We start from the raw sequence: 23642 nt of genomic DNA on the forward strand, positions 1-23642 counted from the left end.
TGAGGAATGCTGTAAGGGGCTAAGGAAATGAGAATACGTGGGCTTTAGAAGATTATCTGTGGAAACAGAGATGTTGGCATACATCAGTAATAAATATGAGCGTTTATTTGGCACCTGAAAGCATATAAAATCCCGGCAGTGGGAAGTGGAAAGGTTCTATCACCCGAATACTTCCATATTTCGACCCAAGGGTAGAACTCCGCAACAAGTCTCCAAACCACCTGGCTCACCAAACAGGTATTTATTGAGCACCTGAACTACTACAGGCTGGGCACTGTGCCAGGTACCACAGGAGATAGAGGGCATCTGTCTTCAAGAGCCAACAGTATCAGTGAACAAAACACATGGAAAAATCTAGAGTATAAATACTAAACTTGTGTATATTTTAAAGGGAAATTTTGTCCCAAAACATTTATTGAAGACCTATCCTGTGCCAGGCACTGGGTACATACTGGAGAACAAAAGAGACAAGGTTTCCACCCTCAGGGAGCTTATGACCTAGTTGGGGAGACAAATGAAGTGAAGCAAGCAAACACATAATTATAAATTGTGCTAAGTGCAATGAGGGGATTAAACAGGATATAGTAATAAGGAAACATGGAAGATTATTTAGAGATAGAAAGGTCTTGGGAAGGTGGCATTTAGGCCACGACTTGAGAGGAGTGGAGCTCAGGAGACCCCAGAAGAGTGTCTGCGATGGTCCAGGGCAGGGAAAGAGCTCAGAATGTTTGAGAAACTGAGGAAGGGGCTGGGCTGTCACTAAGAGGGAAATCAGCATTTTGTGAGGTCCAAGCCGGGGCCCCGCCCGGGGGGGGTTGTTGGAGCCCTGCAGGCCAAGGTTAGGAGTTTGGACATTACTTGAGGTGTAACAGAAATTCGAGCAGGAGAGTGACCTGATCAGATTTATAAAGACCCCAAACGAAAATCTGCCATATAGAGATTAGATTGGAGGGGGCAAGAATGGAAGTACAAGAAGAGGCCTTGAAGAACAGGGAAGCTTCATATGGCACACATGATAACGCATGTAACAACAGTCTCTCTAAAATGGAGACATATGGCAAGGGAAACAGGCCATATAAAATCAAAAGGGGATTTGATACTGAAACAGAAAGCAGGAACAAACTACTACATGACATCCTTGAGCAGCCAAATGATCCAATTAAGTAGTATTTTAGACAGATTTGGTGGCAGCCATGAAAGGAAGAGAGGAGAAAAGGGGAGAAACAGGAAGTAGGGAGATAACAACTAGGACGCTTTTTAAAAGGGACATTTCAGAGGAAGAAAAAGTTGATAAGGGGACAGGTTATGGAGTATGAGGAAGCATACCACTCTTATCTGCCTCTGCTAACATTCTCCGCGAGGCTCATTTCAGTAAAAAAGCTGAGAGAGAGAGAATAACCGATTAAAAGATCTTTGGAACCTCCCTGGGCAAAGATCAACGAGTTCTAGGTACAGGGCATCCAAGCTGTAGCCTCTGCCAAGAGGCTGGGTTCCTTGAGCCTCAAGGAGCCAACAGTGGAGAACACGGGCCTTCCACTGGGTGGCCCCGTGGTGCCGCAAGGGGCGCACAAGTCACAACCACACATACAGTGGCACAGTGTGCGTTTAGTCCCACCTGCCCTCTTGAGGCTAAATGAAAAATGCCTCTGTTGAATCCAAACTCTCAGGCGGAGAGAAACGGGGTTGGGATATGAAAGAAAGACAAGACAGGAGATGGCCTCTGAAACATCTTAACTAATAAAAACAACTAATAAAAGCAATTACCAAAGTGCTGTCTGTAAAAGCCCTGAGGGCGGGAACCAAACACCAGCAGCGAGGCAACCCACGTGCCCTCTCCCCATCAAGACCCTGTGTTCACAACATCATCCGCCAGGCGCCTCTACAGTAGCCAGACACTCCCGGCAGCCAGGCCAGCCAGAGCCCGCTCTACATGAAGGGAGCTTCAGCAAGACCGCTGGCCTATGGTCCCTGGAGCTAGAAGACCGGGAGGAGCCGATGAGGGGCGTGGTGTGCCACAAGCCTGGGAGATTCCCAATCCCTGAGGGGGAACAGAAACCGTGCGTCTGAAGAGAAAAGGCCCGGTGGCCTCCGTGCCGACAAGGATGGCCTCATGACAAGGATGGCCTCACGTGGGAGGGTGTCCCGGGAACAGGTAGAGGTGCCGGCACAGGGTGCTACAGTACTCAGACATCTCCTTGCACCGGTGGAACTCTGTGCCGGGGGCATAGCCTTCACGCTCCTTGATAAGTGCGTTCACCTGGAAAGACAGGAACCAGTAGTCCAGAGTCTGAGAATCTGGGGTTTGCACAAGAGGAAGGGTAGGGAGGCTATGAAAGATGGTGCAAGGGAGGATGAGGAGGAAGGGGGAACACGGCGCAGAGGCTACTCACCGTAACAAGCATGTCGGCCACGTGCGTGTCACAAGCCCTCTCAGAGAACACTTGAGTGAGGGCCTCAATGTACCAGGAGCCCCGCTTGGTGTTCCGCATGGCAGCAGTGCCTGCAACCGGGATGGTATTAACCACACTGCGGAGGTCACGAGACACCTCACGCAGCTGGGTGTCCCAAAGTAGACTTCCGTGGTACCCTGTACCCTCCCCAGTCAGAGAGCCCAGCACGCGAAAGAGCACGTCTAAGAGGGTGCAGCCTCGGACTGTGGCTGGGGGCTCAGGATACCTCTGAGGCAGGCATAGCCGCAGATCATGTCCGAGCGCGTGGGCAGTCGGGTCTTCAGCAACTCCTTGCTGTCATCGCTCTCCTCGCACTCGGAGGACCCCGCGCGGTTCTTTCCGTCTTGCTGGTCAACCCCACGATCTGTTTCATCTGTAGCAACGGCAGACAGGACGGACAAACATGTTATTTCCTCCCATTGCTCTGGGGCCTGCCACAGGCAAGCCAAAGTTCCCTATGGCCTTGACTGGGAAGAGCCATTTCCAGCTGTTGCCTCCGACTTCTGGCTGCTGAAATTAAAAAACAAAACAACAAAACCATTACTCCCATCCCTGCCCCAGCACGCGTCCATTCCTCGGGGGAGCACCCAGAGGCCCGGCACCACGCTCAAGTATCTGCACATATGCAAGGTACAGGGTCTGAGCTCCATCCGTGCTGTGTAAATCACAGAGTGCTGATCAAATACTCCTTGTAAACAGAACTAAAAATCATATGCCCATGATTTACTTGTTCAATTAGCAATACACCTGCCAGTCACAGTGCTTTTTATTGCAAAACACAATTACTGATAATGCAGCTTTGTATCAAAAAAACAAGTTAATAAATCAATATGATTACATGTAGGCTATGTAAAAACCACCTCAAATCTATGTTATGAAACTGAACATGCTGTTTCCAAGGTATTTTGGTATTTTTAATTTCATAAGCCAAATTGTAGCAGGTATCCAAGATCTGAGAGAAATTTATAAAAGGAAAAACTTAAAATTGCAGTAATTTGACTATTTTCTTCTAGATAATTGAAAAAGAACACCATTATTCAATTTTAGCAGTTCCTCAACATACCCTGAGTATATCCAACCTCCTGATGCAGGCCTCCTCTGTGCCCAGACATAGTCTTATTTGGATGTTGCACTTTTATTTTGGAGGAGGGTGGGGTGAGGTCAGTAGCAGAGACAGAGACCGAGGACACCCAGCTCAACACACTTAAGCTAAGAGAGTATGCTCCTTTCCAGTACTTTCTGTTCCGTGCAACACTCAAGAGCCTAAAAGGCAAGTGAAGCTTGAAGAACTATGGTGAAATGACCAAAATTCACTGATCCCACAAACAGTTATCGAACAACTGCCATGTGCCAGGTACTGCTTTGCACTAAGCCCTAGGGATGTAGTGAAGGAGAGTCTCCTGCCCTTATGGAGCTCACATTCCACTTTGGGAGCCGGTCAACTGGGGAAGGGAGAGTAATTTCACAGACATCAATTACACGAACTAAGTGCAGGAGAAGACAGGTGAGCTCAAATCTTCAAAGGTCATCTCTTGAAGGATTTACTCTGAGAGAGAAGGTTCAGATTACCCTAGGAAAGAGCAATTTCTCCCTATCCAGCTCTGATCCTGTACACAGATCTCTGAATATAGGAGGAGAAAATGATCACGAGTATCTTCATTTCACTTTGCCAGTAATACCTCCTAAAGGAAATAGGCCAAGCTAAATGTGTTCCCTCAAGAAAAAAGAAGCTTCTTTCCTCCCTTGGTGTCTCAGATCTATTAATCAATAAGTGTTATTGCTTCTTCCAATAACACAATATCCCATCTGTTTTCTGTATTATTGCTATTTTTTTAAGGAGATTAATTTTCATCCCTTCATTCAATATTTATTAAGTACTACCATATATCAGGCAGTGCTCTGGGGCTGGGCATCCAGCTGAACAGACACTAAGTTCCTGTCCTCACATACTCTTTCCTCAGTGCAGTTCCCTAGCACGGTAATCGTCCTGGAGAAGAATTCATCACATTATTTAAGCTACCAACAGCTCCACACAATGATCTGCTGAAGTCCAAAATCTGTTTGACTAAAGATTTATCATCAGTGGCCTACCTTATCTTACTACACACCCACATAGATACCCAGTCTCTAAATCAGATCCGGGCAGACTTCCAGCCCAGCACAACATCTGGGGAAGAGTGGGGGCTGTCCTTTTTTAGTCCTGGTGTGCTTGTGGTCTTGTATTCCTGTTTCGTCTGGAAGCCCCTATTTACTACTCCACACCTATACAGATTTTATCATTTTGGGTCCAAATTAAGCCTTACTAAATTAAGTCTCTACCAAATGTGTTCAAACTAAGCCAACTTAAAACGATCTATTTCCTACTGCTTACTCCTTCACACATATGGTTTGCATCTCACTAATTTCACCCTTGCTTGAGGCCTCTGAATTATTCTCAAGCTACTTCACGTACATTTGCTTTCTCTTTCTAGTCATCGGTAGGCTATTTAGAGAGACACCACATTTTTTCCTCTTTTTTTTTAAAGAGGAGCAGTTAGAGAGCCCACACATTTTCTTTTGCCTTTGTGACAGTGCCTAGTGTAGTCACGTTGTAGAACCTTAATAAAATTATCTCCTTTGGTGATATTATGACATTATTAACAGTATTAACCATTTACATCTGTTGAATACACAACAGATAAAAAAAATTATTTGTATGTTAGGACAAAGTGACCTTTAAGCCAAACTATAAGCCCCTTGAGGCCACTAACCATGTAATAATGGTCATGGCTGGCATTTTCTGTGGATTTACTATGAGCCAGGTCCCGTGCTAAGTTAGCCCTTCAAGTGTACGATTCTATTCAATGATCACAACAACCTTACGAAGTAGGTCTGATCATTATCTACATTTTGTATGCAGGAAACTAAGGTGGAGAGACATCAAGTAACTTCTCTAACTTGACAGAACTGGTCAGTGGTAAAGTCAAAATGTGACTCCAAAGTTAGAGTTGCCCTCCAGGATGAAGAGTATGCCCGCATGTCTTCGGAGCCTAGTCCTGGAGTCCTGGCTGCAGGCGAGAAAGAAGAGGGACAGAAGTGTCTCAGGGACAAGTAAGAGACAAAGCCCGACCTGGGGCTTCTGCACTGCAACCCTGCCCGGTACAAGGATGATGAAGAGGCAACGATGGAGCGCAGGTGAAAAGACGAGAGGGGAAGAGGGATGCAGGAAGGAAAAGAGGAAGTGAAAGAGAGACAGAAGAGACAGACAGAAGTGCCTCAACTGCAGTGAGTAACAAAAGAAAGCGCAGCAGAGTTAATAGTGCAGAGGTGACAGAGTTCTCACGAAGGAAGGCAAGGCACTGAGAAAGAGTCTTGAGAAGAGGGTATGGTGGTGCACAGAGAGCTGACCAACCTGAGAGCCATGGGCTGCCCAAGTCCCAGCACACCCCATGCATCGGGAGACACTTACAGAGCAAGAGAGGCGGTGGCAGCAGTGAACAGAAGGAGGTGCCCAAGGGATCCGATAGCACCTGAGAGGAGCAAACAGGAAAGTGAGAGCTGGTGGGAGGCTGCCCAGGAGCCACCACCCGGGTGCTGGTCTGCCAGGGCACTCACCTCCACGGCAGGCCTGGATGAAGAACATTTTCGGCTTGTTCTGTAGGTTTGGGCAACTAGCGTTGTCAAAGAGCCGAAAAACCTCTTGAAGCTGCCAGAAAGGAAGGAAAAAGAAGGGAGGTTAAGTAGTCTGCAGGGCCTTCTGAGTCCTGTATTGGCCACAGCAGCCATTACAGGAGAGATGGCTAGGCAGGAGGGGAAGTCACCGAGCTTGGACAGCTGTCGGACACGAGATGACACACACCTGAAGCAGTTTGCCATCCACACCGTAGATGCCTCCCTCCACGCCATGAGAGAGGAGTGCCACTATGCAGGAGTCAGTGACACGGTGGGCAGGTAACTGGGCAAAATTCTGAAGTTTCTCTTGCATTTCCTGCAGGAAAAATACCTTTTGGTTAGTGTCGTTCACTGTAATCTGCGCCAATATCATCTTTCTTTGGTGTCTGAACCCCTGAGCTATTAGAAGACCTGATGCGTTCTATATATTATGTGGCCAACGATAACAGATGTCAGAGACCCTATGAGAGGCTAAAAAAAAGCTATGGACTCATCACAAAAATGCATGACTTCAGACACAGAATTCTGAATATAATTTCACAAAATTCAGACTCACTGAGATACGTTAAGAACTCCTGGACTAGGGGCGCCTGGGTGGCTCAGTCGGTGAAGCGGCCAACTTCGGCTCAGGGCATGATTTCGTGGTCCAGGAGTTTGAGCCCCGCGTCGGGCTCTGTGCTGACAGCTCAGAGCCTGGAGCCTGTTTCAGATTCTGTGTCTCCCTCTCTCTGACCCTCCCCCGTTCATGCTGTCTCTCTCTGTCTCAAAAATAAATAAACGTTAAAAAAATTAAAAAAAAAAAAAAAAAAAGAACTCCTGGACTAAAGCAAGTTACTAATGAAGCTAATCATTAGATAGTTAACTTTATCCACTCCCCAGTCATCAAACAAATCTTCTAGCAAATGCCCTTGTATAAAAATGACACAAGGAGGACCACCAGGTGAGTTATGAGTGAATCAAATATTTACCCAGCCATAAGGAAATAAGCTGTTCTCACTAAGGGCTAACGGGATCATGACAATAGAGAATACTAGCACTTTTATGCTATTTTCTGTCTGAGATTTTAAGTTCCCAGAAACAATGATGATATCTGTACAAAATGCTCACTTCAGGGAAGAGTGTGCTGTAAATATAATTAAGCACAGGGCCATGGCTACATACATGGGCTACAGGATCAGACAGACCTAGCTTTGATCCCTGAGTTCATAAATTAGAATCAATTATTTCGTCCCTCAAAGCTCTAATACTCATTTTGTAAGAGGGTAATTAAGAGTAAATTTTTTCCAAGTTTGTATAAAGATTAAATGATATACTGCATAGAAAGGATTTAGAATTATGACTGGCACCTACTGCAGAGATCTGCCATTATTATAATGTGCATATCTTACAAAGAGTAGCGATGTCATTTTCTGAAAGAAACCTACTACTGGTCAACCTTGTAGTCCAACTTAAGAACCTTATTTGTCATGCACCAGGTTGCCAAATGTGAGTATCACTCTACCTTAAACACTTGGCCCATCCAATGGCAAGCTATACAAAATAGTTTAATAATCCAATTTAAACTATTAAATCTAGGTCTCCCTCTACAACTAGAGAAGTCTGAATGGTCCCTCCTATTTGAGATGAGCAGGGAGAAAGCAAGTTCATTTTGACTATGAATTTTAATATCATGAAAACGAATATGCTATCTAGGCACATTAGTTACCATGTACAGCCCCCAATAAAAAGCACACTTGTATAATATATTTCTTACAAGTTCTGGAAAGCTGTAAGAAAGGCAAAGTCTTGGGTCCTAGCAAACTCCAGGTGATTCTGACATGCTAAAGTTTGAGAACTACTAATCTATTTGTTCAGAATACTTCCGTTTGCAGATAATGGAGACAATTATACAAAAGCCTTGAAAGGCTGCAACTTAAACTGGATATGAAGAACTTGGCTTTATTGAAAAGTATGTTCATTTTCTGGGCAAAGAGAAGCCAATCATAATATTGCAAATCTTACGGTAATAAAAAGATATCCAAAATTCATTTATTTCTAGAATATATAATCTTAAGAGAATACGTGAGTATGAATGTTCTTCTTGAGTTGACCATAATAGAATTGTAACATAGAGTAGTTGAAGTTCATTTTGCTGGAAGAAGACTGTAAAAATGTATGTTTGGCACCTACTCAAGAGCATTTTGAACTTAAGTGAGACTATTAGGTCAGTAAATAGTGGACAACAGAGCCCAAAGTAAAAACACACACACTTAGTAATTGAATTTAATAGTACTAAATGGATAAATGGGGGTTATATCATTTGGGTAAAATTTTCTGAAAGCAGCAAAGCTTAAAATAGGATCTCTAGATTTATTCCTGATAAAATTACAGTACTTCTAAAAATAGCAGAGTTCTTAACCAGAGGTTGGGGGACACAAGAGAATAACCTATAAACCCCCTGAAATGATACGCAAAACTTTACGGCTAGCTGCATTTTCCAGGAATGAGCCATAGCATGTCCTTACATTTTCAAAGCAGTCTGTGACCCAAATGTAAGTTAAAAATCAATACCACATGGCGGGGGGGTGGGGGGGGTGCCTGGGTGGCTCAGCCGGTTGAGCATCTGACTTCGGCTCAGGTCATGATCTCACAGTTCGTGAGTTCGAGCCCTGTGTTGGGCTCTGTGCTGACAGCTCAGAGCCTGGAGTCTGCTTCAGATTCTGTGTCTCCCTCTCTCTCTGCCCCATACCCACTCATGCTCTGTCTCTGTCTTAAAAATAAATAAAATGCTACAAAAAATTTTTAAAAAATAAATACCACGTGGTAAAAGGAAATCTGCCACTTTAAAATGTATCTCATTTCCTTGGGGTGCCTGGGTGGCTCAGTCGGTTGAGCGACCGACTTTGGCTCAGGTCATGATCTCACAGTTTGTGAATTCGAGCCCCACGTCAGACTCTGTGCTGACAGCTCAGAGTCTGGAACCTGCTTCTGATTCTGTGTCTCCCTCTCTCTCTGCCCTTCCCCCATTCATGCTCTGTCTCTCTCTGTGTCAGAAATAAATAAACATTAAAAAAAAAATTAAAAAAAAAATGTATCTCATTTCCTAATATACGATAACTGTTAATTCTAGAACTAGTAGCCTCATGGGAGGTGCAGTGACAGAAGACTTTGATGACCAGGAGGAAAACTGAAAACCTCCACGAGCAGTGAGAATACCAGTGTATTGTCCAGCACCGTGTAGTGGAGAGGATTCTCTAAGACTATACTATTTCAAATTTTTAAATGCAATTATTTCTCGGGGCGCCTGGGTGGCGCAGTCGGTTAAGCGTCCAACTTCAGCCAGGTCACGATCTCGCGGTCCGTGAGTTCGAGCCCCGCGTCAGGCTCTGGGCTGATGGCTCAGAGCCTGGAGCCTGTTTCCGATTCTGTGTCTCCCTCTCTCTCTGCCCCTCCCCTGTTCATGCTCTGTCTCTCTCTGTCCCAAAAATAAATAAACGTTGAAAAAAAAAAATAAATGCAATTATTTCTAAAGTCAAAAAGGTATAATAGGGAGAAAAAAAGATCTTAATTTTTTTTGGTTCTCTTTGCTTGCCAAATAATTACATGAGAAAAGAGTTGAGGCTCTTGAGAAGTCCTACCAGGAAGAAAATATTCTGTGCAGATGCCCAAAGAACCAAATTATCACAACCACTGTAACTACCTGGTTTTAACTGTACTGAGAGTTTGATTGATTGGCCACTGTTGGACACTGACTGTGCAACGTCCTCCTCATGTTTCTGAGTCTCCAGAGCTAAGGACCAGGCTACAGGGAGGGCTATCCCCCAAGGTTTAGTTCTTTTGGTCTTCTGACTCTAACCTCCTTCTCAAAGATTTCATATTCTTATCACTTAAAGTATTTCTCCTGCACAGGTAATGCCCAAATGTTTGGTCCTGATTTCTCTGAGACCCTCAAATCCTTACTTAATTTTTCTTTTTCTATATGCAGTCATTTAACCACCAAGCACAAACAGTACGATCATGCCATTACGCTATTTTCCACACACATTCTTTCCCTCTTGGTCTACTATTCTGTCCAGGATCCCAACATCTTGTACTCCCATTATATTAACTCCAAACTGGATTCCCTGCCACTTGTTTCCACTTCACTCTTCCCAATGGTAGCCCGAATCATCACTGTGAATGTTATCACCTTTCTGTTAAAAAAATTACTAACGGTTTTGTAAAACAAGGAAGTTCAAGGGCCTGGGATTCTAGTCCCTTTATCTCCAATCTTATTTTTGGCACTTTTTTGCCATGGCACATTTGCTTTACCCATTATTTCCCTAACATCACAGACACATTTCTATCTATAGGCTATTCTCCCTGCCTAGGACCCCTCCCCCACTCCTCTGTGCTTCAGGGGCTTCTATCTTTCAAGGCCAGCTCAAGTCTCACACAATCCATTTATCTTTCTGACCACATCTACTGAGGGGATGGTTTCTTTATCTTAACTACTGTAGAAGACTTGTCTACTCTTGCTTGGTCCTTAAGAATATAAGGGAAGTACTTCTTTTTTTGCTGATGTCAAGACTACCTCATCTGAGGTCCTGTGAACTCAAGAATCACATTAAAAAAAAATTTCTAGTAAATTTATAGAAGCAAACATAGTTCTGCCTCAGCCATTGTAAAGTGTTCAAAATTAATTAATATTTATTTATTTTTATTTTTTAAAAGTCGGCTCCATGGCCAGTGTGGAGCCCACCGTGGGGCTTGAACTCACAACCCTGTGATCTGGACACGAACTGAGATCAAGAGTAGGATGCTTAACCAACTGAGCCACCCACGTGCCTCTGATTAATTTTTAAAGTAAGTTCTATGCCCAACGTGGGGCTTGAACTTACAACACCAAGATCAAGAATCATATGCTTTCCCAACTGAGCCAGCCAGGAGCCCCTAGGACAATGTAACCAGAGAATTAGAATCTAATAGGTACTTGAATACATCAGTTTTAGCATAAATGGGAATGGTATTTGTGAAGTGGGTTCATGGGTACACCAAATCTGCTGAATGCCTCTGAAAAACAGTAGTATATAGCTGACTTGGTGACTCAGGACTGTTGTTATTTATTTATTTATTTTTTTAAGTTTATTTTGAGAGACAAAGAACAAGCTGGGGAGGGGCAGAGAGGGGGAGACAGATGATCGGAAGTGGGCTCAGTGCTGACAGCAGAGCCTGACGTGGGGCTCAAACTCACAAACCATGAGATCATGGCCTGAGCCAAAGTCAGATGCTTAACTGAGTCACCCAGGCACCCCAGCACTGTATTTTTAATTATCAAGCATATAAAATCCCTTATCAATTGCATACAATTTGGAAAACAATGACATAATAACTTCCTAGTAAAAGGAATGGCTAGAGGGGCACCTGGATGGCTCAGTCGGTTAAGCATCTGACCCTTGATTTTGGCTCAGGTCATGATCTCATGGTTCATGAGTTCGAACACCTCCTTGGGCTCTGTGCTGAACAGCATGGAGCCTGCTTGGGATTCTTTCTCTCCCCTCTGTTCCTCCCCTACATGTGCATGTGCTCTCTCTCTCTCAGAATATTTAAAAAAGAAAAAAAAAGTCTAAACCAAAAGCTCTAGAGAAACATAAATAAACATTCATTTTGTTAAGTGGTCTTCTAAGTGGTCTCTTGGTAGGAATTACGGCTGATGTCCTACCCTCATTCCCTTCATGCTCAGTAGACCTCTTAGGAAAGCATATAACCTACTTGATCAAGAGTCACAGCCTCTACTGACAGCCAGCTAGGTGCCCCGAGCATATAACCTACTTGAATATCACTTGATTACTACAGAAGCTGCTCCAGCCATGGCTTTGAAGCATGGATGGGTTTACTTCTCTGCATGGGCTATTATTGCAAAGGTGATGAAAAGAGCAGGTAAATAACAACACTCAGGTATCTACTGTTGAAACTGGCCTTACCAAAAGTACAGCATGTATACAATCATTCTCATAGAAGATAGCTGAGAAACAGAAATGAAGACCACAGACAATGCTGAAGACAAAACAAAGATTTCCTATCTCAACAAGTCAAAGTGAATTTCCTAGAAACTCTGATTTTACCACTGATGTTCCCAAAAGCAAATTTGAGAAAGTACTATTATTCTGGAATCAAAATGAAGAATTAGGGGTGGAGAGATGGGTTAAATAGGTGATGGGGATTAAGGAGTGCACTTGTCATGATGAGCACAGGGTGATGTATGAAGTATTGAATTACTATATTGTATACATGCAACTAACATAACACTGTATGTTAACTAACTGGAATTAAAATAAAAACTTAAAAAGAGCAAAAGGATGGAAAGGGAAAAAAAAAGGAAGATTAATATCTATTTACCAATAGGCTATCATCAATTCCAGAAGAGAAATCCCTAAAGGTAACTAAGTCAGCAGTACGGCTCAGTAATTGGGGTTAACAGGGAAACAGGGAATAGCACACAATGAAAATGCTTGCGATTTGTAGGAATCTAGTCTGGAAGTAATCTACTCTAAGATCTGTCTTGTGGTCACACAACTGGTAAGGGTAAGGAATTTTTCCATGTTAATTCATGGAAACTGCCAAGGACAGTTCTAGCAAACTTCCACTTGCAAGAATTTTATCTGCCAAGGTAATCTTTTCAACAATAACTGGACTTGTAAGCAACAATATCAACCAAGAAGTATATGTCCTGTGTCATCATGGCTTAGAAGTATCCTTCCTGATTGGCTGGGAGAATCTCAGTGTCTCCTCACATCCTGAGTGACTGCGAACCAAATTTCTGAACATGGAAGAGTAAGAACCCAAACTGGGACTGGTATTGCTCAGGAGAGCACAGTGACCCTAAGCTTAACACTGGAGCTGCTGGCTGGCCTGAATTCTTTTTTTTTTTTAACTAGCTTGCAAGGCAAGACACAGAACAGAATGAGTAAAAAGGTACAAAGGAAAATAGAACTTGAGGGGCACCTGGGTGGCTCAGTCAGTTTAGTGTCCGACTTCGGCTCAGGTCACGATCTCACGGCTCATGAGTTTGAGACCTGCACTGGGTTCTGTGCTGACAGCTCAGAGCCTGGAGCCTGCTTTGGATTCTGCATCTCCCTCTCTCTCAAAAATAAACATAAAAAAAAATTAAAAAAAAAAAAAACAAACCAAAAACAACAAAAAACCCACCATAATTTGAGTAACCCCTGAGTAACATCTATCCAGCGGGTAGAAGAGCAGTGAATGTTCCTGGCCCCAAAGTGTTGCCCAGCCCTCCAATGCACACATTAGAAGTACCTGTGCAGTCTGGTCAAGTAGAACATGGACTTTGTAGCCTAAGAGCTTGAAAAGGGTGACAAGAGTGCTGTGGTCCACATCCCCTCCAGAGCGAAATTCCAGGTCTTTCTCTCCAGTGAAGTGTACATTGCTCAGCACCAAGGCCAGGCCACGAGGCCGAGACTGCAACCTATAGGCCTGGGGCAGGATGGGGGTGTGGGGGAGGCCAATTAGAGCTTCTTATGGACACAAACTATGTCTCCCCAACTAAAAAATCCGACACATTTCAAGAAAACAAAGCCATCCTATTTTCGTTAACCCCACCAGGTCAATACAGAGGAATGCCCAGAGAAGATAACCAATCAGTAATGCCTTTCTGACTAATAAAGCAGGAAGGAGATATATACACAATCTAAGTTCAGATGCCTAGGAAGGGTCTCCCATTTCCCAACTCTTCCTCTTGCATTCTGCATGACTCACCAGCTGGTAGTGTGTTTGATAAAACTCGGGAGTGCAAGGCTTCACCTGAAGGCAGGGAGGACCATCTCCATTGTCTAGGGAGTGTTCCACAGCATCTGTGGCACAGAGAGCCAAAAACACTAGTATACAATCTGTGTCAATCCTAGTACTTCATTGTAACTTAAGGCACCCTGTTGAACTGGGGTTTTAATAATTAGCGATTCTGCTCACTCCCCAAAACTGTCAAATCCAGGAGGGCAGAGACCCTATGTGCTTTTGCTCACTGCTGGATTACCCTCCCACATACCGTACTGAAAGGGGTATCTGACAAAAGCCTTGTTCTAATCAATAGGCTACTCAGTCAGCAGGCTAGTGGCCCAAAATGTAGTCTTTGCTCATTCTAAAGTAGTGGCTTTAAAGAGCCAGGCCACTCGGGTAGGAACTTCCTACCTATACCTGAGCTAAGGGCTAAATACTGTGGAAAAATCATCTGTGATGGAAGGAAGCAGGCCCAACCAATACTCCATCTAAACTTTCCTGCTAGACCCTAACAAATTCACTGAGGAAACTGTTCCCAGTATGAATATAAATAGGAATCGTGCTAGGGCAAAGTCAGATACCAGTCAAGAAACAAGTCAATCTGTGGGACGTGTTATGCCATTGATTCTCACCTGGAGACAGGCGGAGTTGCTTGTGAGGGGGACAGGACTCACACATGGGGAAGGGGAGACTCCAGTCGTTGTCACAGCTCAACTGTAAGAAACCAGGACCCATCATACCAGGTCTTAAGGAGATGATCCAGTCTGAATAAAACCTTCATCTAGTCTCCCCAGCCCCATCTCAAAAATTCCTTTCCCACCAAACGAATCCTTCTCAACACACCACATGTCTAGGGCTCCATACCGGTGGGATTGCATGCTGAAGATCAGAGAGGGTAGTGAGCAACAGATCCTCCAGATGACCCTGCTTGGTCTCCCTCAGGGCCACACAGAAGGCATTAAAAGCCTGGGGACCCCTCTTGGGCAGCAAGTTGAGAAGTTCCACATTTTGGCTGAAACTGCCCACTTTGGCCTAAGATAAAAAAAAAAAAAAACAACACCATGAAATCATATTTACTTATCCAGCTATAATTTTCTCTCTCCAGACGACCTTCCTAGTAATCTCAAGAATCCTTTTACAGGAAAAATACATGTATGGGGGAAGTCTTTCCTATTATTCTTAAATTATATGTCTTTTCTGTTTAAGGCTTTAGGGTAGAAGGGCATTTTCATTTCCTTAGGAAGGCTCTACATCCTTGCCATACTTTGTCATACTCCCACGACCAATTTATTTATTTGGCGTTTCTCTTTTGCTTCCAAATACCTGAATGTGCTCCCTCATTTCCAAGGTGATGATGTCCTTCTCTAGGAGGTGTTCTAACAGTTCACTCAGCAAAAGTTGTTTGGCCAGTACCACTCGGTTCTTTTTTAGTGCTTCCTGATGGTCAGGATGCATGCCACACACTCCCAGTATCCTACAGATTTAAGGCAGAGGGAAAGGCTGTCAGGTATAAGATTTGGCACAGAAGAGTAGAATGGAACAGTTGTGGGTAGACAGAACACAAAGAATGGGACTGCAAAAACCAATATTAAGCATATTTTATTGAATCTGGTTAAAATCAAAGCAGTATTCAGCAGTAACACACTGGTCATAAAGAAATAACGTATAATTTTTTATGGAGTATGTTAAACTGAGACCATCCTCTGAGATGAATTAGTGTGTCTAGGGGAGGAAAATACCTATCTTGAAAAAATGATACACACAGAAGCACACATATTTATGAGAAGAAATATTCCTCTGACACACCAATTTCAATTAAGAGATTATTCCAGGGGGCCTGGGTGGCTCAGTTGGTTAAGTGTCCGACTTTGGTGGCTCAGGTCATGATCTCGCGGTTTGTGGGTTGGAGACCTGCATTGGGTTCTGGGCTGACAGCTTTGAGCCTGGAGCCTGCTTCCCCACTCTGTGTGTCTGTCTGTCTCTCTCTCTGCCCCTCCCCCACTCGTGCTCTGTCCCTCTCTCTCAAAAATAAAGACATTAAAAAAATTAAAAAAAAAAAATTAAAAGATTACTCCAGAAAACCTTTTGCATTATTTATCTAGGCTGCTATAAATGATATGTTTAAAATGATCCCGGGTGAGGAATAAAATAATTTAATACAATGGCAAAAGTTCAAGCCAATCGCTGGCTTTAACACGAAATAAATGGGGCGCCTGGGTGGCGCAGTCGGTTGAGCATCCGACTTCAGCCAGGTCACGGATCTCGCGGTCCGTGAGTTCGAGCCCCGCGTCGGGCTCTGGGCTGATGGCTCGGAGCCTGGAGCCTGTTTCCGATTCTGTGTCTCCCTCTCTCTCTGCCCCTCCCCCGTTCATGCTCTGTCTCTCTCTGTCCCAAAAATAAATAAACGTTGAAAAAAAAAATTAACACGAAATAAATGAGATAGGTGTACACACACGCAGGTACTCTCTATCCCACTTATACCTATGGTTTTTAAAACTTAAGTTCCTGTGACAAAATGATGCTAGAAATAAGAACTGGGTAAGTAGAAAGTATGACAGAAAGTCACAGTAAATACAGACGACAAACAGAATCAACATAACTTGAGATCGCTTTAAAGAGTTAAAACATAAAGGCTAAATTCTTTTGGTAATTTAATAGAGATGGCTATTTCAAGGATTCTTGGTTTTGCTATTGGTTTGGAAAGAGACCAGCTTCTGTTTATGAATTTTAAAATTCCCATTTCCAATATATATCATCTCTGTGCCTAGTTTACATAAACCCAGAGCTCACCAGCCTGCTTAGTTCCCAAGAAGATGACAACAGTAAGGGTCTGACGGCAGGAAAAGGATGAGATAACAGCTTCAGTTTATAACTTTAAAGCCTATTTAAAGATGCATACTGATTTCAAAGATATTAAAATGTGGGGGAGGGGGGATGAGGAATTTGCATCTTAGAATCAGTTAAATACCATGCATTTATAGGATGCACTTGGCTTAACTCCAGGTTAGAGATATACAGAGGAAGGAAAAGCAGAGTCCTGGAAGAGCTGAGAGACCCAAGAGGAGGATGGCATGTGGACCTTAAGGCAGAGGAAGTGGTCAGCAAAACATTCCCAAGATTGGAAGCAGCCAACTTCGGTTAAGTTTAGGGTTTGGGACAGTGATGTTTGAAACTCCATTTAAGCTTCGGGTTTCTGTTTATTAGAAATACTCCCATGACCCCAAACCTTCAGTAGAAACCTGCTACAATAGATCTGGAGAAATCAAAAACCTTATTTAAGAAATCACCTTAGGGGCGCCCGGCTGGCTCAGTCGGCAGAGTGAGCAACTCTTGATCCCGGGTTTGTGAGTTTGAGCCCCACGTTGGGTGCAGAGATTAGTTTAAAAAAAAAAAAAAAAAAAGTGGGGCACCTGGATGGCTCAGTTGGTTAAGTGTCTGACTCTTGATATTGGCCCAGTCGTGATCTCAGAGTCAGCTGTGGAATTGAGCCCCGTGTCCGGCTGAGCCGGCAGTGTGGAGCCTGCTTGGGATTCTCTCCCTGCCCTTCCTGTGCTCTCTCTCTTGAAATAAATAAACTTTAAAAAAATTAAAATAAAAAAATCTTTAGGGTGACTGAGTGACTCAGTTGAGTGTCTGACTCTTGATTTCGGGTTGGGTCATGATCCCAGGGTCATGGGATCAAGCCCTGCATGGGGCTTTGTGCTGAGCGTGGAGCCTGCTTGAGATGCTCTCTCTCCCTCTGCACCTCTCCCCTGCTTGTGCTTGTTCTCTCTTAAATAATAAATTAATTAATGAGTGAATAAATAGACATCTAAAAAATACATATATAAAAGAATCACCTTAGAAAACACCAAGCCAGTAACAATGATGGCGTATATGAAACTCCGGTAAAAATAAATGTTATCAGGCCAACTGCAAGACAACATCACAGCTGGAGATGCTGGGTATTTCCTTAAGATACCTATCATTGGTGAAGCAGGTTTCCTCAAGTTTCTTCCCTTAGTTTACCAGCAGCATTTCAAACTTTCTCCTCCCTTGGTTTCCCTGATACTTTCTCTCCAGTCCCTCTCTCCGCCAACTGTTCCTGTTCCTTCACAAGATCTGTAGCCTGCCCTTGAATGTTGACATTCCATTAGGAACCCCCTCAAAGAGCCTCTCCCTATTCAATCTCACCCATACTCACAATTCACTAACTGACTCACAATTCTTAACTCTTTCAAGTTCTAGACTTAAATTGTCAATCAGTAACTCATTAGGTTTAATCAGAAGCATTATCCATTCTCCACACACCTGCTGCTTTCTGCATTCCACTTTAGGCCAAAGTCTCAATTGTGGACTTCCCCAAAGTAATCATAATCATCTAGAACTCCAGGCCACAGATGGAAGGGGAGGAGGAAAAGGAGAAAAGGACACAAAAAGGAATTCCTAAGTCTGGATTCTGTGTTTTTCTGCAGGTTCTGGCTCCAAAGCCCGAAGTTAATCTTCTGGGTCTGGACCACGAGGCATTAAAATGTTATCCAGGGTGATGCCTGCCATGAAATGATATAACTGGGGCAGAAGCGGAGACACACTGGGAGTCTCGGAACCACCTCGCCCTTTCAAAGCACTCAACCCCTAAAGCCCGTGTCGACTGCTTTGAAAACCTGATCACTGTACCCAAAGCAATACGTGTCATGATACAGTCAATCCAAATCAAATGCACATCAGGGAGAACTGCGAGGTCTGCAGATGTCATCCGCTTTTAAGGGGGCAAAGTTCCTCATATAGGAGTAGAGGGAAAGAAAGGATGGAGAATCTTTAAGAGAAGCCGAGATTCGGCAGTACCGGAGAGCTCCTCATGTCCAGAGACCCCTGGGGTTGGTCAAAGCAGGCTGGGGCAGTCGGCTCACGAGGGACAGGGCCGAGAGGAAGCCCGCCGCTCGCGCGCCCCTCGGGGACTCGCCTGGCCTCCCACCCTTGGCTGCACGGGGGATCCGAGGGGAGGAGGCGCCAGGGCCCTTCCCTGGGCCCAACTAAGGACCTGTGCGACCCTCCCTCACTCACCTGCGCCCTCTGTCAGCGGCCATTACCTCCTTTCGGTGCAGACAGGGCCGAGAGGCCGCGCTCGGCGCCGCCATTTACCGCTTTTCCCGGGCTGTGCGCGTACCGCCCACATCCAAACAAACGGAAAACCCTCACGCCCTCAGCATCCCTCCCCCCGTCCGCCGGCGCACATTGCGCCTGCGCGCTGCTTCTTCTAGCTCCACCCCCACGCGAGAGCTGCCCCGCCTCTGCCGTCGCCAGTGCGCGCGCAGGCACAGAGCCCTCGCGCTAGAAGCGCCGTCCAATGGGGTGAGAGAGCGCTCTTGGCGGAAAGGGAAGGGGCGGGGGGAGGCGAGGAAACACCCCGTCCTACGCGGGAATCCGATTGGTCGTCGGTTCCCGCGGAAATCGCGGATGCCTCTCCGGCGCCTCCCACCCTGTCCCACCCGCCTATTGCAACGTTACTGAGACGGGTTTGGCCGGACTTTATGCTTTATTGAAGTTGAACTGTTGGGGCCAGGGTAAGGAGGAGATAGAGGGCACTAGGCGTTACACAGATACCACACAGTGGATGAAAGCCTAAGTGGGGAGCGCACCCCTGAGGAAGGTGGGTCAGCGATGGCCGAGCAGCTCCCAGTGGCTAAACCTACATTACAGCCAAAGCACGATTCCAGAAAATCTAGTGTTCTGTTGGGATCTTAGCGAGCAGGACCCGGGGCGGGGCGCGGGGGTAAAACGCTGCGGTCCGAGCGCAGGGTGAGGCTTAAGCGGTTAGACACCGTGCATGTGGCTCCAGCGCTTCATAGCAGGTGATTCAAGAGTCACCCTTAGGTACTCCGCCACCCCTGGCAAGCCCCTGTCTTATCCTTTCTGACCCTTGTCCACTCGTCTTAAAATCGGAAGTCCCTCCCCCGGGGCAGTTTACTCCAGTTTCCCAATGGGGTGGGGACCCTGCCCTGGAGACTGCTCTTTAGCCCCAGGGCAGAAATTGCCCCTTACCTGGAGCAGGGGCTATCACGGCTTTGATTAGCTTTGCTCATCTAGGAGAGAGGGCACACTCCAGGTCACAATCAGCCCACACTGCCCGCAGACACAACTGGTCCACCGTTCTGTCCCTAGGAAGGCTCCCACCTGTCTCCAGCAGTTGCTCAAGATAGAGATTGAGAGATTTGTGGATGACCTTGTATTGAAAATACAGTAGGCTTTGGGATCAGAAGAGTAAACATTTTTATGCTATTTACTAGCAGTGTGCCCCTGTGCAAATTATCAAACTCCTCTGACCCTTGGGATCCTTATTTTTCAAATGAGGGCAGTAATACCTCACAAGGCTGGGAAAGTCTTCTTGTGCTAATAGAGATGAAGCACCCAGAACAGAAGCAGCATAGCTGTCACTCAGATGTTTCTTTTCTTCCTTCTCCAGATTCTCTGGGTCACTCCTCTCATACTCGTCTAACTCTGGAAATATTGGATATGGGGTAGGTCACTGAATGTTACTCGAAGACTCCAACAGTGCTATGTACATCTCAGCTGGGAGAGGCTTAGGATAGCCTGACTCCCCTCTGTGTTAAGTTCCCCACGTGGAAACAGAGTTTCTGATACGTGGCAGGCACTGGGAAATGTTGGTCAAATGAATGAATGAGTCTGGCGCAGAGAGGGTATATCCTGGCATAGTCTCTTAGGGGGGTGTCCGGTTGTTTTCAAAGAAAACATCATCAGGTTGACCAAAGCTGACATCATAGTCAGGGGGTGGGGTAAGAGGCTCCAGTTTGGGGGGCATCCCCAAGATCTGCAGATCAGGAGCAGTGGACACAGCTCGGGGTCCCCGAAGCCGAAGGCTGATTGGAGCTCTTCCAGGGTTTCCTGAGGTCATAGATCCCTCTGAGCCCACTCGCCTTTCCAGTCTAGCTCTTTCGGGCCCCTCTGGATGGCCAGGCTGTCCTTCCTCAAGTACTGGAGGGGTTACAACACTGCTGTAGGGGGGTGGTTGACCCAGCTCTTGGGGGCGGCACTGTGATTCCAACACCACAGCCTCTTCATAGGTTGGCACGTCAAAGGCCTCGTTGTCGCTGAGGGAGGAGAAATAAAATCACTGGTGGCCTCCTGTGTGGAGTCCTTTTCCGCTTTACAGTCTTCTATTGGCAAAAGAACCTTCCACCTACCCCACCCCCCACCCCCTCATTGATACTAGTAACAGGGAAGCAGAGCTATATGCCTGAGAGACTAGAGGGACACCAGGAAAAAGGGGCCATCGTGTATTCCTAGAATTCTGCCCGCCCCTTAACTCACCGTGCATTGCTTGAGGCCCCCGAATTCTCGGTCTGCATTGATCGGAACCCCCTTTCCAGAATACAGGCCAGGAGGCAGGCAAACAAGAAGAAGCCACCCAAGGTGAGAAAGAAATAAGCAACAGGGGCGATGTCTGGCTGTATGCCCAGCAAAGCCAGCCCCAGGAGGAAGGAGGCGCAGCACAGGAAGAGAAGTGGCTTCTCCAGTCTCCCCCAAAACTGTCTTGGCACCATGGCCCCTCCCCAGGCTCCTGCAAAAAGACACACAGGTATTGTGTCTAAACTAGCAACTGGCGTCCCGGCCAGGTCAGATTCCGCAGTAACCGTATCGGACACCTTTGGGTCTTTTGAACCTTGGGTCTTCTTCAGTCTCAAATCAAATAAATGGCCAAAACATATGACCTTCAGGGTTCCCTTCAGCTTTGTAATTCTCTCTAGGATCAATCAGAGTGCCAGGGTATCAGTGCGTGTGGAGTAGCCAGGAAATAAACCCAGGATCTTTCATGCAACTTACTGTGTAATGGCCCTGCCTTCCTTCCTTCTTCCTTCTTCTTTGCAGTGTCCCTTCCAGCTCTTTCTACACCATCCAAGACCCAGTCCTGGCTGGCCCTGCCTGGGACTTTGGTGCTCACCAGCATCTGTGGAATCCAGGTAATGAGGCAAACCCTGCCTTTTCTCTATAATTGCTCTGCACTGGACCTCCACCCTACCTCCCCGTCTCCCCACTTAGACCCTGTTGGGGAGAGAAGTTGGGAAGGAGCACCATTACCCTGTCTGACTCCATCTTCCCATTTCCTCTACTCAGCCCGTGCTCTGGTTGGATGGAGAAAATGTACATGGACCCGACAAAGCCACAGGGACACAACTATATGAGAGGGCCTCTTACAAAGGCCTCCATCTATTGGAGGCCCAGATGGAGCCCAGATAACTGGAGGCCCAGATAACTCCTGATCTCTCTATACTCCGCACCTGCCAGGGTACCCCATCTATGGGCCTTAACTCCGTAAGCTCAGATTTCAAACTTCCTGTCTGAAGTTACCACAAGGGCTGGGAGGCTGGTGGGGAGAAGCAGCAACACCTGGTTAGCAGCACCCCAAAACCAACCCATCAGGAATTCCCTGAACTCTGCTATCAAGAAGCCAAAGACTCTAGGTAGGGCCCAGACCCCCTTCTTTAACCCTAACTCCAATCCCCCTTCTTGAACCCAACCCCCCCTACCCTTCTCACCGGTCTTAGAAGTTCCTCTCTCACCTGTCTGGAACGACTCCGCAGAAAGTAGGTTGTAGCCGAGCCGGAGGAGGCGCGGGTGGAGCCCACTGGCTCCACCCACTTTTCTGTTCCAATCCCTCAGTTCCTGGCATAGGCTTCCTCCTCTTTCTGCTTCCACTTGACCTGCTGTCGCCCCACCTTGATTTTTTTTTTCTTTTTTGGTTTTTACTCCACCCACCCCGTACCCGTGCCTTAATGAGAGTGCTCCTGTCACCCCCACCCCCACCTCAGTGATCTTTGTACTTAGGACCAGAGTTATATTCAGTTTCCACCTCTGCTCAAAGCACACTGTATTCTGAATAGTTTGTCTTATATTTAGGTAATGTATTTAATGCCTAGGAGCGGAGGCCACAATGTATTTAATCTCTCTAGACCACATAGTGCTTTGCATGGTTTGCTGTGGGCATGGGATGGCGTGTCCTGCTTCAGCTGCTGCCAAAGTACCGTTTCTGTGAACTTGTTTTCTGCAGGCCTGTAAGACATTTTGGTGTATGCTTCTTGGCCCACTTGACTCTTGATTCTTCAAAAGCCACATCCAGGGTGATGCCTACTGTGGAGGCTGTCTCCACAGTGTATCTAGAACATTCCTTCCTACCCCTGTTTGAGCCTTTAGCTGTTTATTTAGCAATTTTCTGTTTATATACCTTTCTTCCACTGTAAGCTTTTCTTTAAAAATTTTTAAGTTTATTTATTTATTTTGAGAGAGGCAGAGACAGCACAAGTAGGGGAGAAGAGAGAGAGGGAGAGAGAATCCCAAGCAGGCTAAGGAATCCTGAGGAATCCAAGCAGGCTTGAGAGAATCCCAAGGCCAGGCTTGAACTCGTGAAACCTCAAGATCATCACCTGAGGCAAAACCAAGGGTCTGACGCTTAACCAACTGAGCCACCCAGGTTCTCCCACTGTGAGCTTTTCAAAGTGAGTGATTAGTTTCAATACTTTCTGAATCCCTGCAACTGACATTGGTTTCTGACACATGTTAGGTGCTCACTAAACAAAGTCGAATGCTCTCATTAGAAGGCTACCATTTTGCCTGGCCTTACCACCCACTGGAGATCCAGGACCCACTCTTTTTTTTTTTTTTTATTGTTAATGCTTATTTTTGAGAGAGACAGAGAGAGAGCATGAGCAGGGAAAGGGGAGAGAGAGAGGGGGACACAGAATCTGAAGCAGGCTCCAGGCTCTGAGCTGTCAGCACAGAGTCCAATGCATGGTT

At 45.7% G+C, this 23642-nt stretch overlaps 2 protein-coding genes and 1 long non-coding RNA gene across 6 annotated transcripts in view; 1 reads left to right on the forward strand and 2 right to left on the reverse strand.

Moving 5' to 3' along the window:
• Nucleotides 1–83: 83 nt before the first annotated feature.
• Nucleotides 84–19058, reverse strand: CASP2 (caspase 2). Of its 3 annotated transcripts, XM_040471709.1 has the most exons (11): nucleotides 18897–19057; nucleotides 15177–15327; nucleotides 14718–14885; nucleotides 14486–14567; nucleotides 13836–13930; nucleotides 13377–13553; nucleotides 6289–6417; nucleotides 6045–6135; nucleotides 2677–2823; nucleotides 2391–2500; nucleotides 84–2257 (listed from the first exon to the last, which is right to left on the reverse strand). In XM_040471709.1, the coding sequence occupies exons 1-11, from the start codon at nucleotides 18968–18970 to the stop codon at nucleotides 2126–2128; spliced, it is 1356 nt and encodes a 451-aa protein (XP_040327643.1). In that variant the 5' UTR covers nucleotides 18971–19057; the 3' UTR covers nucleotides 84–2125. The 3 variants fall into 3 exon arrangements, with proteins under 3 accessions (XP_040327643.1, XP_040327644.1, XP_040327645.1); XM_040471710.1 differs by lacking the exon at nucleotides 13377–13553 and having other exon boundaries at nucleotides 18897–19058; XM_040471711.1 differs by lacking the exons at nucleotides 84–2257; nucleotides 2391–2500; nucleotides 2677–2823 and adding an exon at nucleotides 5880–5959 and having other exon boundaries at nucleotides 18897–19058.
• Nucleotides 19059–19383: 325 nt separating this feature from the next.
• LOC121028186 (uncharacterized) overlaps nucleotides 19384–23642 on the forward strand; it is a 47596-nt gene continuing 43337 nt past the window's right edge. Inside the window, exons 1-4 of one of the 2 annotated variants that reach the window (XR_005789106.1) lie at nucleotides 19384–19482; nucleotides 20296–20350; nucleotides 21720–21811; nucleotides 21966–22163. This is a non-coding gene — a long non-coding RNA (uncharacterized LOC121028186). The remainder of the gene's footprint in view (nucleotides 19483–20295; nucleotides 20351–21719; nucleotides 21812–21965; nucleotides 22164–23642) is intronic. The other variant, XR_005789105.1, reaches the window with a different exon arrangement.
• On the reverse strand, nucleotides 20086–22491 carry TMEM139 (transmembrane protein 139). Its single transcript, XM_040471716.1, has 4 exons — nucleotides 22388–22491; nucleotides 21675–21798; nucleotides 21162–21411; nucleotides 20086–20941 (listed from the first exon to the last, which is right to left on the reverse strand). The coding sequence occupies exons 2-4, from the start codon at nucleotides 21796–21798 to the stop codon at nucleotides 20551–20553; spliced, it is 765 nt and encodes a 254-aa protein (XP_040327650.1). The 5' UTR covers nucleotides 22388–22491; the 3' UTR covers nucleotides 20086–20550.

This window comes from Herpailurus yagouaroundi, unplaced genomic scaffold (assembly GCF_014898765.1).
Source record: "Herpailurus yagouaroundi ecotype Mexico unplaced genomic scaffold, PumYag 100, whole genome shotgun sequence".
NCBI classification, from domain to species: domain Eukaryota; kingdom Metazoa; phylum Chordata; class Mammalia; order Carnivora; family Felidae; genus Herpailurus; species Herpailurus yagouaroundi.